The sequence below is a fragment of the Fusarium oxysporum genome, chromosome VII (assembly GCF_013085055.1).
Source record: "Fusarium oxysporum Fo47 chromosome VII, complete sequence".
NCBI classification, from domain to species: Eukaryota; Fungi; Ascomycota; class Sordariomycetes; order Hypocreales; family Nectriaceae; genus Fusarium; species Fusarium oxysporum.
The window spans coordinates 3061279-3080027 of record NC_072846.1 but is presented as its reverse complement, the minus strand read 5'-3'; the positions used below and the strand labels follow the sequence as shown (position 1 = coordinate 3080027).

At 50.2% G+C, this 18749-nt stretch overlaps 2 protein-coding genes across 2 annotated transcripts; both read left to right on the top strand.

Moving 5' to 3' along the window:
• Window positions 1–1905: 1905 nt before the first annotated feature.
• On the top strand, window positions 1906–3147 carry FOBCDRAFT_242039 (gag protein; the record flags this gene model as incomplete). Its single annotated transcript, XM_054706047.2, has 1 exon — window positions 1906–3147. One exon carries the CDS (start codon window positions 1906–1908, stop codon window positions 3145–3147), a length of 1242 nt encoding a protein of 413 aa, XP_054562022.2.
• Window positions 3148–10679: 7532 nt separating this feature from the next.
• On the top strand, window positions 10680–12394 carry FOBCDRAFT_139947 (glycoside hydrolase superfamily; the record flags this gene model as incomplete). Its single annotated transcript, XM_059608068.1, has 2 exons — window positions 10680–11136; window positions 11172–12394. The coding sequence occupies 2 exons, from the start codon at window positions 10680–10682 to the stop codon at window positions 12392–12394; spliced, it is 1680 nt and encodes a 559-aa protein (XP_059465446.1).
• Between the last annotated feature and the right edge of the window lie 6355 nt (window positions 12395–18749).

Below are 18749 nucleotides of genomic sequence, written 5' to 3'. Positions count from 1 at the left end.
ACTGTATATCAAGCTTTGAGATTACATTTTCTGGGTTAAAAGGAGCAAGCCCTGCTCCTTTAAAACCTCCCTGGATATTGCTTTCTGTAAGAGTGGCTTTAAATGCGGCATAAAAGGCAGAAAAGAACTCAGTCTTGGAAATATGGGTTATAGAGCATCTGATCAGATGCTCTATTTCTCGACCATAAGCATGTTTTAGCGGCCCAAAGCACCCAACATCAAGGGGCTGAAGTAAGTGAGATACATGAGCAGGCATACAGAGCGTAATGACCTTGTTCTCCTTACAATATCTCTCGAAATCGGCAGAGTGGTGGCTTTCATGACCATCAAGGATCAGAAGACGATAGGGACCAGTTGATCGGTTAGTTGTAGACCGATTAAAGTGCTTTAGCCACTTAAGACCTAGCTCGTTATTTGTCCATCCATTTTGGCTCGTTGTAATAACCCAATCGCCTGGGAGGTCGCATTCTCGGTACCAATTCGCAAGGTGATATTGGCCCGCGCCAATGATAAACGGCGCGATCGATTGACCTTCTGCACTTATGGCCTGGATCACGGTAATCCATTCCCGGTTTCCAGGCTGCACTGATTTTGGCCTTCCCTGCCTTTCTGAGCCTGTGACAACCATTCCGGCCATAATGATGCCCATCATAAAACCAGTCTCATCAAAGTTCCAGATATCATCTTATCGGATACCATACTTCGCGATTGTGTTCTGTACGAGCCTAAACCAGCCACGAATAATAGTCGGATCTTTGCATTTAGCTCTCTGATAGTCGTATTTGCGAAATAAACGTGTCTTTAGCTCCGGTTGTCGCTTCACAAAGTTATGCGCCCAACGCTTGCCGACAGGTGATGCATTGCGGTCTGCGAGCAGAGAATTGGCCATTTCTTCCACAAAACGCAGGCGCGAGGGAAATCCTCGCGAATCTAGGTCAATAATAAATTGGACTATTATCTCTTCTTCTAGATCAGATAGTTTCCGTGAGTTTGGAATACAATCGCGACGCGATTGAATGCCATTCTTTCGGTCGCGGAGGATACCATATCTAACCTCATATAAACTTGCAGCACGTCGGAGACTTAATTTTGGGCTATTTTGAAGGGCCTGAAGTGCAAGAAGAATTCTAGCCTCACTTAAAGATTGTGACATATTTAGTGGTTGAGAAGTACCTAATCAGATAGTAATGATGTAGGATGAGGGATTTTTGGTCGGCTCGCTTGTCTGGTCGTTTCGCTTATCAAACACGTTATATAGCTATGAACTTTAAAAACAATACATTATAATAAGGTTGGCTATACTATTATAAAGAAGAATATTTCTGGAATTTTAGCTATTTTATTTGAGGTTAAAATTACTATAGGGTAAGTGTTGAATACTGGTGAAAATGAGACCGGCTAATCGGATGACCGAACTACCGGTCAGAGAGCTGTCTCAGCACTGTAACAACCTCTTAGATAGGTCATTACTGAACAGATAGAAATAGGGTTCCAACCCAACTATCGGACAGAGAGAGGGACACACACAATGGACCCCAATATCCGACAGTAAGCTATTCTTCGCTGTACAGTGCAGTGACTAACTCGCTTGTCTGGGTAACTCGCTTATCGAACACGTTAGACATCATGAAAAAAAATTAGTAGACATCATTGACATTTTCATGGCTAAATTAGTAAAGGTTTTGCTGAACAGGTGCTGGGGCCTCACTTGCAAGCAGGGATACTTTAAGATTACAGCCGAAATGGTAAAACCTCTAAGGGGCAGATTTCAACAGAACACAACATGAATACACCAATTCACATCAATGAACCGAATACACGTAATGTCTGACAATTAAGAGTCTCAATTGCATCTCAGCGACCCGCGCACCCAAATGCATACGACCTTCGGTTCATTCTATCACCATGTCGGCCAAACACGCCGAGAGGACCATTAGCTACGCGTCTCCGGAGGATTGGGACTCCTGGTCCAACGAATTCAAGAAACTGGCGCACGCCTACGACCTATGGCAGTATATTGATCCGACCGATCGTATCCGATGGCCTCAGCGACCAGAACTTCCAGAAATCCGAGACTACCCCAGACAAGCAGATCCGGACGATCCCGATAGTGGCACAATGACGCCCGGCTCAGATTACGTACCGCCCCGGCGAATCGGAGAGTTGACGTCTGAAGGAAGAGCGGAATACGAGCATGATATCAGGATCTACTCTCTGAAAGAAACGGCGTATAGAGAGACGAAGAAACAAGAGCAGAAGCTGGTCGAGTTTGTCCTCAAGACGGTCTCGGCCACGTATCAGAAAACATCCTGCGTCACGGGAGACCGATTGGACAAGTGGTATCAGGAGCTACGAAGATCTGGAGTGGTATACAACGAACGCCTTCGACCCGAAGCGCGCGACAAGTACCACAAAGCCGTACATACAGCCCCGAAGATCAACAAACTCAACGAGTGGGTAACGGAGTGGGAGACGACCATGGCCGAAGCGATCAGCAAGAAAGTCCCTGATGCTCTCGATGCGCAATGCTGGGCGGAAGACCTGAACCGAGCAATGTATCACGTCCTCCCCAGCTGGGCATCTACTTTCCGACAACACCGACGCCCTCAAATCCTCAATAATTCCCTCAACTATCGAGAAGTCGCTGCCGACATTCGATACGAAGCCAAAATGGCCAACGCTAGCGGAAGGCCGTCAGGAATCAAGAGAGGCGCATTCGCAGCCACATACGGCGCTGCATCCAGGAACGACAGACCTGCAGTCACAGACCGCGATAATGACACTATTGAAGTCCAAGGAGACGCCTCAGATTGGGCGACGGACGAAACATCCTATGCACATCGAGATACGCGAGGCCAAGGCCGTGGGCGTAGAGCACGAGGCGGCGGAAGAGGAGTATCAACAAAACGAAAACGAGCAGAGACGACCGTCAATCCGAACCCGGATGGCCCTACCTGTCGAGGATGTTTAGGTTTCCATGACTGGAAAGGCTGCTGGTACTTATTCCCAGCCCAGAAAGCCGAAGGATGGGAGCCCAACCAATCGATACAACGATTAATAAATGACCGTCTCAAGAACGATATTGGTTTGGTGGAGGAAGTCAAACGATTGTCCAAAAGTCGAGACAGAACCACTCAGGACGAGTGACTTGGGCGGGGTATGGCACACGTCAAGGCAACCTACCTAGTGATGCACAACTTTATCGCAGCCTTCAATTGTGCCCCCTACCCTCTCAGACATTCTGCCATCCTTGACTCTGGATCGACAATCCATATCTTCAATGAAGTGTGCAGGTTCCTCAACTACCGACCGGCACCGTCTGGAGACTTCGTCTACGCAGGGGAGTCACCAGTGGCCATTCACGGGTACGGGAACGTAGATATTCGCGTTCAAGGACCTCAAGGACCCTCTCTTCTCAGATTGCGAGATGTAGCTCATTGCATAAACTTTGCATGCAATATTGTGTCATACCGCCAGTTGCGGAAAAGGGGCTACTACTGGGATACCAAAGGGAAAAACAACCAAATCCGCAGGAAAGATGGTTCAATCCTCTGCACATTGACGGATCATTTCGACCAGTACGTACTGGAGTATATCGACAAGTCAACAACAGCAGCAGCATTCCTAGCCAAACGGAAACAGTATGATTCGTGGACTAAACGCCCTCCTCGCAGTGGAGACGAAACCTTTTGGCACCTTCGACTTGGACACCCAGGGCCTGAAGCACTCAAGCACCTCGTGGGCCAATCTCGGGGGGTGAAGATCAGAGGGATCTCCACGGTTGAGTGTGATGCTTGTGGAATGGCGAAGGTGAAGCGCCAAGTCCGTCGACAAAGACGAGTTCCACCTGAGAAGGCTGGAATCCGACTCGCTATTGATTTCCACGACATGAGTGGGGATCCAGGCTACACTTCAGCTATGCTGGTCACCGACCGTTACTCTGGCTATATCTGGGACTATTATCTTCCCGATCGAACTGCACCAACGCTTATCGGTGCACTTGAGCATCTACTCAGAACACTAGAGCGACAACTCCAGTGTAGGCCCGAAGTCATCGAGTGTGATAACGAGATCCCGGATAGTCACCAGGTAAGTGACTTCCTCAGTATCAAAAACGGGATGCGCCTAGAGCCCTCCGCGCCATATGCCCAAAGTCAAAATGGCGGCGCAGAGCGCTCGGGGGGTGTGATCAAGGAGAAAGCTCGCGCGATGAGAACCGGAGCAAAGCTGCCTTCGTTCCTTTGGGTTGAGATCTGGCGTGCTGCCGTATACCTATACAATAGGACACCCAAGTATATCTACAATTGGAAGACGCCATATGAGCGTTTCTACACTTACTTTGCCTTTAGGGACGGCGTGGTTGTCACGGAGCGTAAGCCCGATCAAACACACCTACGCGTGTATGGCTGTAAAGCCTTCGCGATGACGACCGATGCTTTGAAAAAGAAGAATCGGCGACGACGACTCAATCCCCGAGGGTGGATAGGATACCTGGTCGGGTATAACTCGACAAACATCTACAGGGTCTGGAATCCGTTGACCAACAAGGTCATCTCCACTAGAGATGTGATCTTCAACGAGAAGGAGACGTTCTCTGGGGATATCCAACACCTCAAGGATGATTTAAAAGAACTAACCGAGGAAGAACTGACTCAGCATCTCACTGATGCTGAGGTCCCACAGGGATCTAGCATTAATCTGGATGCTTCTACCCAAGAAGAAGACGAGGAATTAAGCGCCTTGCCTGAAGGACTAGCGTTTGAGCGGGAGGCTGCAAGTTATCCACATATAGGGTTTGAACGTGATCCCACGATCACGCAGGGTGAGACTGGCAGGACACTAGTCGTAGGAGATCGCAATCGAGAAGAGCCTGACGGGACTGATCACCCCTACACGACCGCTCGATTCACTCCCTACCTGACCCCGGAGACTTGCCCTCTACGGCCTGCTGCCCTTCTGGTCGCTACTATCAGAGAACCTCCCGTGAGGAAGGAGGGGGAAAACCCCCCTCAGTTACGAGCTGCCAAGATGGTGCATGTCCCACCTAGCGCTGGCACTTCCCCGGGACGAGACGGCGCAAATGGAGCCCCTCGTGTCATTTCAACTCCGAGCAGTTACTGGGAGGCCGCATTTAATGCCGGTCGACTCGCATCTGTGAAAGGGACCTGGAATGGCAAGGTGGTGAGTAAGCGGAAGCTCGAGAAGCAGGCGAGCTCGGCCAGCTGCCACCCTGATAGCGGAGAACCTCAGTCTACGGGAAGTCGAGGGGAATCTACTAAGCTGATGGATTCTCCCAATCGCAAAACACAATCTGCAAAGCTGACAGATTTAGGTGACGGCCAACGCCGAATACACCGGCGAGACATGCCAATATTGCCAAAAAGGCATAAAGACCTCAAGAACCATCCACTAGGTGACCTATTCCGCGAGGCAGAAAAGACTCATCCTGAAAGCCATAAAGAAATGCGCTCCTGGCGTGAGGTTCAGAGAGAAGAAGCCGCAGGCAAGGAACTCCTGGACTGCATGTGGGTTTATGTGTACAAGTTCGACAAGCACGGATGGTTCACCAAGTGCAAGGCCCGGCTCGTTGTACGAGGCGATCAACAGGCCAAGTCGACACACGAGGATACCTATGCATCCACACTTGCCGGCAGATCTTTCCGAACACTCATGGCTATAGCTGCTCGCTTTGATTTAGAACTTCTCCAGTATGATGTCGTCAACGCCTTTGTTAATGCTGAACTAAAGCAGGACGTCTACATGCGGATGCCCGGAGGCTACCGAAAGCCTGGTCTGATTCTCAAGCTTCAGAAAGCACTATACGGCTTGCGCCAGTCACCATTACTTTGGCAAAAGGAACTAACCACCACCCTTACGAACATTGGGTTCAAGTCTGTACCTCACGAGCCATGCTGTCTCTCGAAAGGAGGAATATTGATATTCTTCTATGTGGACGACCTCATTGTTGCCTACGAGAAGACCAATCAAAAATCGGTCGAATGGACAATAGGCAAGCTTCGAGAAAAATACCAACTCTCTGGAGGAGATACGCTACAGTGGTTTCTTGGAATTGAGATTATTCGCGACCGAAACCAACGTCTGATTTGGCTGTCGCAATCGTCATTCGTGGATAAGATCACTAGTCATTTTAGGATTCAAGGGGGAAAGCCTTCCCTCACTCCAATGACCACGAAAGAACTTCTTCCGAACGGAGAGCGCGCATCAGCAGCGTCAATACAGCAGTATCAACGCAAGACCGGATCAGTGCTCTACCTGGCAGTAATCACTCGACCCGATATTGCCTTTGCTGTTTCTCGACTTTGTCGATTCAACATGAACCCGAGCGACGATCACCATGAGGCCTTGGACCACCTATTGCGGTATCTGCAAAACACCAGGGGACTCGCACTACAACTCGGCGGAACAGACACTTTTGATGTGTACAGTGACGCTTCCTTTGCCGACAACACAATCGATCGGAAAAGCTCGCAAGCCTACGTGATGAAGCTATTTGGAGGGACTATTGGATGGCGCGCCAACAAGCAGGACACCGTGACTACCTCTACGACAGAGGCGGAGTTGCTGGCACTTGCGCAGGCTGCGAAGGAGTCCATGTTCATCTCCAGATTAATCACCGAGCTCGGCGTGACCCTTGACAACAGAAGCATCATCATTCAGTGCGATAACGCGCAGACCATTCGGCTTATTAATTCCGACGTGGCGCTCCTGCAGACCAAACTTCGACACGTCGACATCCATAACCACTGGCTACGCCAGGAAGCACTCGCTAACCGGATCTTGGTCCGGCATACTCCCACCACCGAGATGATTGCGGACGGCCTCACGAAGGCATTACCCGCTCAGCAGTTCCAGAAGTTCGTCACACAGGTTGGCCTAGTGGATATCAAGGACAGGATTCAAGAGAGAAGGACCAAGGAACTCACTGCGGAGGACTTTATCAGAACAGAGGAACATCTCGATGGAGGAAGAGCCGAATAAGGGATCGGAAGGATGGCCAACCTGACAATAGGAATACGGACTGCACAGACTGAGCCACGATGGCCAGTCTGGGGGGGTGTGCTGAACAGGTGCTGGGGCCTCACGTGCAAGCAGGGATACTTTAAGATTACAGCCGAAATGGTAAAACCTCTAAGGGGCAGATTTCAACAGAACACAACATGAATACACCAATTCACATCAATGAACCGAATACACGTAATGTCTGACAGGTTTAAGTGCGCGAATTTAATTTTAATAAAGTTTCATCATTCTTCTACATCATTATCCCAGCTCCAAATTCAAGTGAAAAAGGACTTTTACGCGTCTTGATTGGGCCATGACCCTTGTTTTCTTCTTTCACTTGAAAGAGGACAATGTAACAACCGCAGCTCCACTTTCAGTCACAGAGCGGGCGCTTCATAGCCTGATTGGTTCTTTGCTTCCAGCCTTGTATGACTTTTGCATTTCTAGCCCTACGTAAAAATAGTCAGCTGACCCCAGCCACTGAACCATCGCCGTCTTAGTGGGAGTAGCTTTGTTAATGCTTCTAGATCCACGGAGCTGATCATTTTTAAAGAGTCTACGGGGCCATAAGGCACGTAATTAGATAACAGACGATCAAAACCAAAAATGAAGCAAGCCCGAAGTCATAAAAACATGCTTTCAGCATGGTGACTCACTTCGTCGCACGGGCGGGACAAAGATGCGAAACAAACACAAGCCACAGATGCGCTTGCGCCCAACTGTACCAATGCTCATCCAAATCGCGCCGCATTGTTATCTTTTATCGAGGCGTTATTACTAATCTAACAGGAGTGGCCGCCACTTCCCTTTATCCCGGTATTATTCTTGTATCCAGAAACAGAGTGGGAATTAAACCAACCCCTCCCTTACAGACTGATCAAAAAGAAAAAAAAGTCGATAACGTTAAGCAATAACATCATAACATTCTGTTCCACACCTTAATACACTCACCCCATCGTACAGCTTCGTATCCAACATATTGAATGTTAAATGTCCGATTGACGAGAAAAACTCCGTTTTCTTCAGGTTTTCGTAAGAAAACAATACGCCCAAAAGTCCGTTCACCAAGTGGATACTTGTGCGGGCGCGTAGACCGGCCCACTGGCTAGTTGACACCATTTCGGAGCGAACACGTCTACATCGGAGTCGAAGAGTAGCCCGACTGTCGATCGTAGCTCAACATGATTGTCGAGCATCGCAGGGCTTGGCAGCTTCATAATGATTGCAGCACTGGTGCGGCTGATGACATACAACTTGCGCATCCACACATCCGCACATCTCCATATCTCCACATCTCCTGTAACAATAAGCCCTAGCGTCCTTGTGGCCTGTGCCGGATCCATGAGGATCATTATTGGCTATCACCTCAGTCTAGCGCAATCTAAAGTCACATACCTTGTCCGCCGCACCAGGGTTGAGGGTTGAGTGAATTGCAGAAGCTGTACTGTTAGTATGATATGATGATAACCAGTTGAAAGAGTGCAAAGATTACGACTGGGTTATTGAACCGTCCGAAATGATCGATGTTGCTTATGATTATATCTTTGTTACGCTCGATTCTGCCACCTCAATGGGACAAACGGGCCAGAGTCTGGTGAAGATAATTGGGAAGCCTGCACGTGGTAGCAACACTAGTATTATTCTTGGAACTATATTTCTAGACCTACGCTCCTTGTTACTTCACGTCTTTGGCCTCAAAGCCGACTAGTCTTGAAGGGCTTTGTCGTTATTCACGCCTACCCAACCAAAGTCATAACTCCGCCCACACAGACCCCAACAAACCCTGACCTTAGCTTGATAGCTGATCTCGCCTATTCCTATGCTATGGGCCTAGGTCACGTTCAATATGACAGCCTCCTACAGGGGCAAACTCTTTTGCTGAGATCTATATTGCCAGTGGAGTATTGCATTTCATAATCTCGTCCGCATTGGAGCTAGCCCTTACCGGCAATCCCTTGTTTGCAGTATTTGAAACTTGCTAACTAGCCAACTGCCTAAATTATTTGAGATTCGCAGTCATGGCGAGCTATGGAACCTTGCGATTCCGGCTGTCAGAAAAATTCAGGCACTCAGTATACATGGGGAAGCAAGTCAATAGGTAGCGGCACGAATGAATAAACATAAATTTGCAGCATCGCTCGTAACAAGGGAGAAGCAGATGTTACCTCTCAACTAGCAAGTATCTAACCGCTATCATAATGGTGCTAATGTGAATGCCAAGGACCACGAGCATCTACCGGTATGTGCCTACCTCTCGCTGTGAGAGGCTGAGATGAATTCCGTACCTGTACTTACAGAATGGCTTCGGAATGTAGAGACTTATTGAGTAGGAAGATGATCACAAAAGCTATTATATGAAGGCGTATAAGCTAGATCCTCTTCTCAGAGAAGTCAGAGAGATATGGAGAATATGAATACAGTTGAAATACTTCGACACACGCGATCAGTTCAATGAAACTCGTTTCTTCTATAGCTAGTTATAAGGTCTGCAGTGATTCGTTATATATCAAATACAACGTAAATGATAAACAAGTGAGCCACTTTTCTTATACACTGACAATAGAAACTCCTATAAAACTACTATAAACTATCTAATCAATCAACACTACCCGTTATACTCTCCCCTAGCTACCTTGAATACTACCTAAGATATTCTTATATTATAACCTGTCTTGCCACATACTCCATAGCGCCGAGTTCCCCGCTTCTCTTTACAAAGGCATCATCCATTGCCACTAACGGCTAGTAGAAAGTTTATATGTAGTTGCCTGGCGTGGAGAAAAGCTCAGTGGCCGAGCAGACGGCACAAGTAAAGTAAGGTGTCAAAGCTCATTAGCGCAGAAAAAAATACGAAATGAACATCGACCCAAAATCTGTTCCACCGGATGTAACAATGACTCATGTTACTATTACAACTATACTCAGGATCAGACATTTCAGGCCTGCCAGTCTACAAGGTCATTAAAGCGGCTTCGATATTAAACGTCTATACTTCAATTGCATTGTAGCTGAAAGAGATAGGGAGATTCCGGGAGAGGCTTCCCTTGATTCCCGTCCATCTCGGGCCTTATTATGTAACCGTTATATAAGTAAATACGAAACTATCCTCTCCCCCTAAATCTTAGTGGGCATCAGCCTCAAGTACTAAGGGCGGTACGCTCTTCTGTTTGGGGAAAGTCATGATCATTGCTGCACTGCTATTGGAGCGTATGTAAGCATCAGGCACCACCTCACCTACCGACCATCACCCTAGTTTCAGACGCAGTTTCAAGAACGATATTATTGCAGGCGCAGCACCCAATGACGTCACCTGAGTTGCGCTGTTGCACTTGACATTCGATGCAAACTTGCGAAACTTTCAAAGCCAATCTTCATGAGTTATTGGCACAAAGTTGAGGCTTGTCATTTGTGGAGATACAAGGTTCCCCGCTGATCTGCCTGGGCTAGTATGGCGAATGACTTGAACTACCATGCCCTCCCTATAAGCCGATTGGTGCGGTTCCTTGAACTTTTCGGTAGCACTGATATCTTCATTTAATTACTTCGATGTCCATGGCGTATAAATATTTGTCTGAATGGCCATGAAATAAGACCTTTCCCGAGCAACCTCCCTAACATCTTCTCGTTTTCAATTTTACTGCATAAGTTCTGCAATAATGAAGTGGCTCAATCAGATCATGATGGCAGTTGCCACGGCTCCTCTGGTTACACCTCAGTCCTTCCAGTCCACTCCCGTGATGGGCTGGAACTCGTATAATCAATTCTCATGCAGCCCCAACCAGCAAGTCATTAAGGATACTATCGAAGCCCTTGCCGGACGCGGATTTGTTGACGCTGGCTACAAGTTCTTCCAAATTGATTGCGGTTGGGCATCTCGAGATGCCCAGCGAGATTCTGCTACGGGAGCAATCAAAGTCAACAAAAATGCCTTCCCTGACGGGCTGAAACCCCTCAGCGACTTGGCGAGGTCGAAGGGAATGAACTGGACCATGTATTCCGACGCTGGTGTACGCATGTGTGATCCTGAAGTGCCCTCTCCTGTACTAGGATCTCTCGGTCATGAAGCTGCCGATGCCGCCTTTTTCAAGTCATTGAATACAGATTATCTCAAATGTAAGTGTAAAATTGAGCAACGGTTGAAAGGGTAGATCATCCTGCTAATCATGATCTAGATGACAATTGCTATGCTGATGGATCTAAGAGTTCTCAAAACGCTCCCAAGGATGCACGCACTGACTTCGTCACTCGTTACACCACCATGTGGAATGAATTGCAGAAAGTCGGTATTCCTGGAATGCTTATTTGTCAATGGGGCGTTCCCTACTCTTCATCAAGCGGCCTTGAAGGTCCTGCCCAGTGGGCAAAGAGCTTGTCTACTTCATTCCGCCTCTCAGACGATATCGGCCTTGGATGGAGCAACGTATATCGCATCTACAACCAAGCCATCCATATTTCTCACTTCAACCTCACAGGGCCTGGTTACATTGCCGATGCTGATCTTCTCGAGGTTGGCAACCCTGGCATGACATTTGATGAGCAAGCCACACATTTCGCCTCATGGGCAATGCTCAAATCTGCTCTTATGATCTCCACCAATGTCTCAGCGCTATCTGATCAGACTATCGCTTTGCTTCAAAACAAGGATTTGATCTCCATAAACCAGGATTCGCTTGTAAAACCTATCAGCCTGGTGCAACGATGGACCGGTGATCGGGACTTATGGCAGGGACCTCTTGCAAATGGAGACGTCGCGGTGCTCTATGTCGACCTAAGTAATACGAAGCGAACTCTCAACCTCGAACTTTCTGCCCTTGGTATCAAGTCCGCCAATATAAAGAATCTGTGGACAGGCAAGACTCTTAATGACGCCACCTCAATCTCCACGCAAGTGAATGGCCATGGATCTGTTGCATTACGTCTCTCAAATGTTCAGGGAGCCAGTGACACAAAGAACTACAGCTATGTCTCTATTTCAACCGGAATCTTGTCCTCTGGTGCCAAAAAGAGCTCTTGCTCTGGCTGCATGTCCTCCTCCAAAGCCAGCTTCCTCGGTGGCAGATCCAACGGCCAAGTTGTTCTCTCGAATATCAGCACATCCAAGTCCACACAAAACGTCATTTTCGATTACATCAACGCCGACGTCCAGTACATCGGTGGCACAAACGAGCGTCTGGCTTCTATCAAAGTTAATGGAGGCGCTGCGCAGAGCGTGAGCTTTCCGCTTACTGGCTATGATTGGGACAAGGACGTCTACGGCAACTACACTGTAGAACTTTCCGGTTTTAATACCAGGGGGCCTAACACTATCACTATTTCTGGAGTGAATGGAGCTTGGGCGCCTGATTTTGATAGACTAGCTGTCCTCTCTTAGAACCTTTGCAAGCATGCACTACGTAGTGTTCATATCTGATTAGTTCCAATTTGCTAGTGGTATAAGAGTTTTGAGGACTTCCGCCATTTCTAAAGCATTCTACATAGTCAGAATATTGTCGGAACTCAGTTACATCTTGTCCATCGCTTCATAATGGGAAAAACTGGTGCAGTAAAAGTCTGGAGACAGACCAAGTCAGTGTCAAGCCGTGTCAAGCCACTTCTACGCTCATAACTACGCCTATCGGGGTCATTCTTATTATTAAGCTAAGTTTAAATAAATCATCTGAACGTTTTGGTTGGGCGTTTTGTATTTGTGTTTAAAAGTAACATGCATGAGCGAAGCTATCCAGGTAAGTGAGCCAAAAATCCCTTCATCTTACAACATTTCTATCTGATCAGATAATTCTCAACCATCAAGCATGTCAAGCTCTTCTACAGAGGCTAGAATGCTTCTTGCACTTCAGGCCTTTGAAAATAACCCAAAGCTAAGTATTCGAAGCGCTGCAGATATATATCAGGTCAGCGCTGCCCACAGATCAAATGCAATCAAACAAACTGCCAAACAAATCAATCAAATATGACAAAATCTTATTTCAAATCAAAAAAATCCAAACCTCTGGATTTTAAATGATATTTGGTATATTTGATACATGATATATGATGAAAGCTCGAATCTGCCAGGCTGTCGGGCGTGTCTTTGCAGCTTACCCGTAACCTGCTAGGCGTCAGGGTCTGGTGAACGAATCCGCCTGATTCAACCTTCCTTTGTCATCACACTTTCTTGGCATACAAGTGTTAAGAAAGTGGCACTGTCTACACCAAAATCCTTAACAACTGCACAACAAACGTTTCAATCTGCGCTTTGCGCAGTCGCAAGCCGCGGCGATGGCTTCGTCTACAGCGAGCCCGCCTGCCGCCACAGACCCCTTTGATATGGGGATCCACACTCCCGCTAATCTAAACCGAGGAGCCCGTGCAGCTCTTTTGCAGAACAGCCCTGCGACCGTGAATGGCATCATTGGTGTTTCACCCACTCGGGGGCGGATGGCTCAGACACCCCCACTTGTCGCCGCCACCGCGGCTGCAGCCACGGAAGGAGCTGCGCGCGCTAACTCATCGTCGATCTTTGAACACCAGTCAATCTCTATTATCGAGTCAGCCAATGACCTCGCGCGAGAACACGCGGAAGAATACAATGCCAAGCTGATGGTCTTCCAGACCTTCTGCGCCAAGTTTGAAGAAGCGGCCCAGCAATTCGCTACCGGACCGCAACGTCGTTTCGCTAAGCAATGTGCTGACAGCTTTCTTGGCATATGGAAACAAGAGCTCTCCAGCTCCGGACCTACGACACCTAAGCCTACATACAGCAGCGTCGCCGCCACCTCGCTTCCCGCTGCCCATGTCCGCCCAGCCCGCCATCAACAACAACAGCACCGGCAATCTGACCCACCTCATCGCCAAGGGCAACAGACGAACACCGCCCCACCCCGACAGGATCTCCGCGTCTTCATCCGTCTAGAAGCCGGAGCTCCGGCTAGGGCCCACAGTGGCTATGCCATCCGGACCTTGACCCGGGAGAAACTCGGCGCCGTCTCGGACAAGATCCGGCAGGTGTTCCAGGTCCGGTCCGGATGGGCCGTCCTGGCTGCCGACTCGGCAACACGCGACTTTCTGGTAGAAAAGCAGGCCGAGTGGGCCTCTGAACTAAAACCTATAGCAGTAGAAACGAACAAGGAATGGTTCACCTATGTGGTCTTGGACTTTCCCACAAGACTGACCGACTTCCACGGCAATGAGGTGGATAGTGACAGCATCGTCAGCGACGAGATAGAAATCCAGACGGGGCTCACGCCTGTTGACATACGTCCGGCACGACAATCCACGGACAACCCCTTGACCAAGGGCCTGCTTGTGTCCTTTCTGAAGCCCACAAAGAGATTCTGGTCGCTATTTGGAAGCAGTGCGGCCAGACTCGTCGACAAAACCAACCGACTGAGACAGTGCGAGACGTGCTGGGGCTACCATTTTGCCCGTAGTTGTTACAGACAGCCAGTTTGCCAACGCTGCGGCAAGACCGGCCACTCTACGGGTGACTGCGCCGCACCAGAGCAGTGTGTCAATTGCCTGGGCCCTCATCAGGCCAACTTTGACAAGTGCCCAGACCGGCCGAAGAAGGTGCGCGGCGTCCTCCGCCGGCTCACTAAAGAGCAGCGAGGCCATGTCCGGACCGTAGGTGCGGAGGCATACCGACAACGACAGCGAGAGCGAGAATCACAACCGGAATCGCACCAAGAAGCCCACAACGACACGTCTGAACGACAAGGCGAGGATGACGTATCACAAGATCAACCGAGCGTTCGTGCTCCAAGCCCAGCTGTATCAGGAGCACCTTCGTGCATCATGGTGGCCACAACGCCCCAGATCGGCTACGAAGCAGAAGAGGAGCCTGAGCATCCCAGGCCAGGCTCACCGCGAAAGCGCCGAATAGTTCTCATCACTCGTCCCCATGACCAGGAATAGACGACACTCAGAGCAGACACGAAAGAACGACAAGAAGCCGCTCAGGATCTTCCAGGCCAACGTCGGCAAGATCCCCCCGGCCCACGACTGCGCCCTGGCGCTGGCCGACTCGGAACGATATGACATTGTGCTCTTGCAGGAGCCGTGGACGTCTCGTACCGCTGACCAAAACTCACCCGGCATACGACACATTCACGCCAGTCGACACGTGGAGCAGCAACGACACTCGGCCTCGAGTCATGACATACGTCCGACGAGACTAAAGACTTGGTGCTGACCAGATCCGGCCCTCTCAGACCCGAGACATTCTCTGGCTCACGATCAGTGGGCATGACGATAGTCAACTTCTAGCATCAGAATGACGAGAGGGATGCCCTGAATGCGCTGTTTCGATGGGCTGTCCCGGAGCGCTGCCTAGTTGCTGGCGATTTCAATGCCAGACATAATAGCTGGCAGACAGGCCAAGCTACGAATCGCGGACAAGAGATTGCAGGCTGGGCGTCAGAGAATGACCTCGACCTTCTCAACACTCCAGATATACCGACAAACCCACATGGAAACACGATTGATCTGGCCTTTACCAACATGCCATTGGCCGAAGCTACTGTGGAGGACCATCTCGCCACTAGCTCGGACCATTTCACGCTCAGCTTGACCTTTCCTGACATCAAGGCGACTCCATCGCAGCCGGGAAAGATCCGAGTGACGACGGAAGACGAGCTTAAACGATTCGTCGAGATCGTAGAGCTGGGAGCCACGGAAATTCCCGCAACAGGCTCGACCTCCAAAGAGCTGGACGAGCTTGCGTCTTCACTTGTATGCCTACTAACATCAGCAGCAAAGGCAGCTGGCAGGCCCGCGCGGAAAGGCGGACGGCCAGCCCCCTGGTGAATGGAAGAGTGCGCCGTCGCTGTGGCTGCTTTCCGAGCCATCAGACGACTCTACCCCGTTGGATTCAACCAGGATGTCCAGATCGCCAAGAGAGACTTTCATCGTATAGTCCGTCGGGCCAAAATACAGTATTGGCGGAACCTCATCGATAGCTTCTCCAGCAGCAGCGCTGTCTTCAAAGCTGTCCGATGGCTGAAATCACCGGGCGCTTTTCAGCCCCCGCCTCTGCAGGTCGACAACGTCGTCTATGAGACCCAGATGGACAAAGCCAATGCACTCCGACAGGCTACGCTAGAACGACGAACTGCAGATGATGACAATGACACTCCTTGGGCATCAGTCTCTGCCTCTAGATCGATTCCATTTTCACCCGAAATCTCGCTGGACGAGGCGCAGTATGCGACCCTCCATACAGGCAATACATCTCCAGGATCAGATAACATCACGGTAGATCTCCTCAAAGCCGTATGGCATATCATCGGGACGCACGTCCGCTGCTTGTTCGAGAGATGCCTGTCTATAGGCCACCACCCGAAACCGTTTAAGGAGGCAGAAGTAGTCATGATCGCCAAACCCGGACGCCGAGACCTCACATCGCCACGGGCTTGGCGACCTATCTCTCTGCTCTCCTGCCTCGGCAAGGGTCTAGAACGGCTGATCGCACGCCGTCTAGCATGGGCAGCTACTCACTACAGCGTTCTTCACCCACAACAAGCTGGTGCTCTCCCCAAAAGGTCGGCAACAGACCTAGTGGCCGCCCTGATCCATGATATCGAAGAGGCATTCGCACGCAAGAAGGTGGCCACTCTGGTCACAATGGACATCCAAGGCGCGTTCAACACCTTCTTGCGCAACAGATTGGTGCTGCGATTGCGTGAACAAGGATGGCCTGACCATCTCGCTAGATGGGCTGGATCCTGCATGAGTGGCCGATCGGCCCGTGTCAGATATCAAGACACCCTCACATCCTCCTCTCCTCTCGAGTGCGGCCTCCCTCAGGGGTCGCCTGTTTCGCCAATTCTTTTCCTGCTCTATACAGAGCCCATCTACCGATTGGGTAACCCCCAAGGCCGCTTTGGCTATGCAGATGACATAGCTATCTTGTCCATAGGCGACACAATAGACGAAACTACGGCTATGGCTTCCGGGGCCATCGACTCGAAGAAGACCGAAGTCATGCACTTCTCTCGAAGCAAACTCAGGGCCGCTCCAGCGGTACGTCACGGAGATATCGAGAAACATCCCGAGTTAGCCCTACGCTGGCTCGGCATCTGGCTTGATAGCAGGCTATCGTTCCGAATCCATGTAGAGAAGTGGCCTACCATCTGCGAGGACTCACCAACACGAAACACGGCCCGCTGCCGGCTGCCGTACGAAGTGCCGTCAGGGCATGTGTCGAGCCCGTACTACTCTACGGTGCCGATGCTTGGTACCCGGGCACAACCAGGCCGCAATGGAGTCAGCCTACCAAATACCTACAGTCAAGCAACCAGCATCTCATACAGCGAATGACCAAGGCCATGGACCAGTCTATGAGAGCTATACTGCCCTTCTGGAAGACAACACCTATTGCTGCTCTCCACCGAGAAAGTGGGATACCGCCAGTCGCGCAACTCCTCAAAGCGCGGCGACTCCGATTCTCTGCGCGACTCAAATCGCTTGATGAGGCTCACCCTTTGGCGAGTCGAACACGCCCGCCCAGCCAACTGCTTATCACGACCTCATTAAACGAACATATCAAGCACAGACGGAAAGCAGCTTCCGAACACGTCTTCGACGTACAGATGAGCTCCTTGCGCCGTGCGCGCGACCGAAACTCGTCCAGCGACGCTTCCATCAAGAGCTTTTGCCTCCGCTTCAGATGGCGTCAAAAGTCAAATCAGCCGACGTCTTTTCCCATTGGGTCGAGTCACTCGAACCCCTCACCTTGGTTGTATACTCGGATGGCTCTCTGTCCTCGGAAGGGGCTGCCAGCTACGGTTTCACCATTCATCAGGACAAGGTCCCAATCTTTGATGGATCGGGTCGCCTTGGACCCGCTGAGGTTTTCGATGCTGAAGCTACCGGGGCGTTGGAGGGCCTGAAGGCTGCCCTAAACTTGCGAGAATTAGCAACACAGAACATTTACATAAAGCCTAGACAACCTGGCAGCTGCCACGTGCTTACGAGGCACACCCTCTGGCTCCTCTCAAGACGTCTTTCTCGAGTTCCAGGCTCTGGCGACATCGCATGGCGCCATCCAGGTTTGTTGGGTACCAGGACACTCCGACATCCCTGGCAACGAACAGGCCGACAAGCTGGCAAAAGCGGCATCATTGCTCCCCGAGCCCGAGGGTGCTAAGCCGACGCTAGCTTACCTACGGAGGGTCACAAGACGAAAACCAAAAGCATTCGAAGCATGGTGGTCAGCGTCCGCTCCTGAGCAGTACAAGAGACTCAATCTCATGGCGACCACAGGCTGCCCACCAGAGCTGTCGCTCCCTCGTGCAGCCTTGCACCATCTGCTGGCAGCGAGATCCCTCCACGGGGACTTCGCCGCATACCACGAAAGATTCGACCATGTCAACACACGCCTGGTCTGCTCATGTGGCCGACGCAAAGCACCGGATCACATCTTCTACTGCAGAAAGGTACCGCTGCGTCATCGAATGAGGCTCGCACCCTTACCGGATGCAGCAGTCAATCTAGCAATAGGAAAAGACTTTATGAAATTCATCGACCTGTCCAAGGACAGCGCGTTCTTTGGAAAGATATGCCCTCGCCATTAGGCAACGACCAGAGAAGCATTCGCATCTTTCTTTCTCCACTATTGAGGCAGTCTTAAGCTGCCACACGCGCAGGCTGATCTCAGCTCTCCAGACATCAGGCTTCATCAGCGGCTGTGATATGCCAGGTCGCCCCGTCATCCCGCTGACGGGTAACAGGCTCGGTAGAATGCGCCA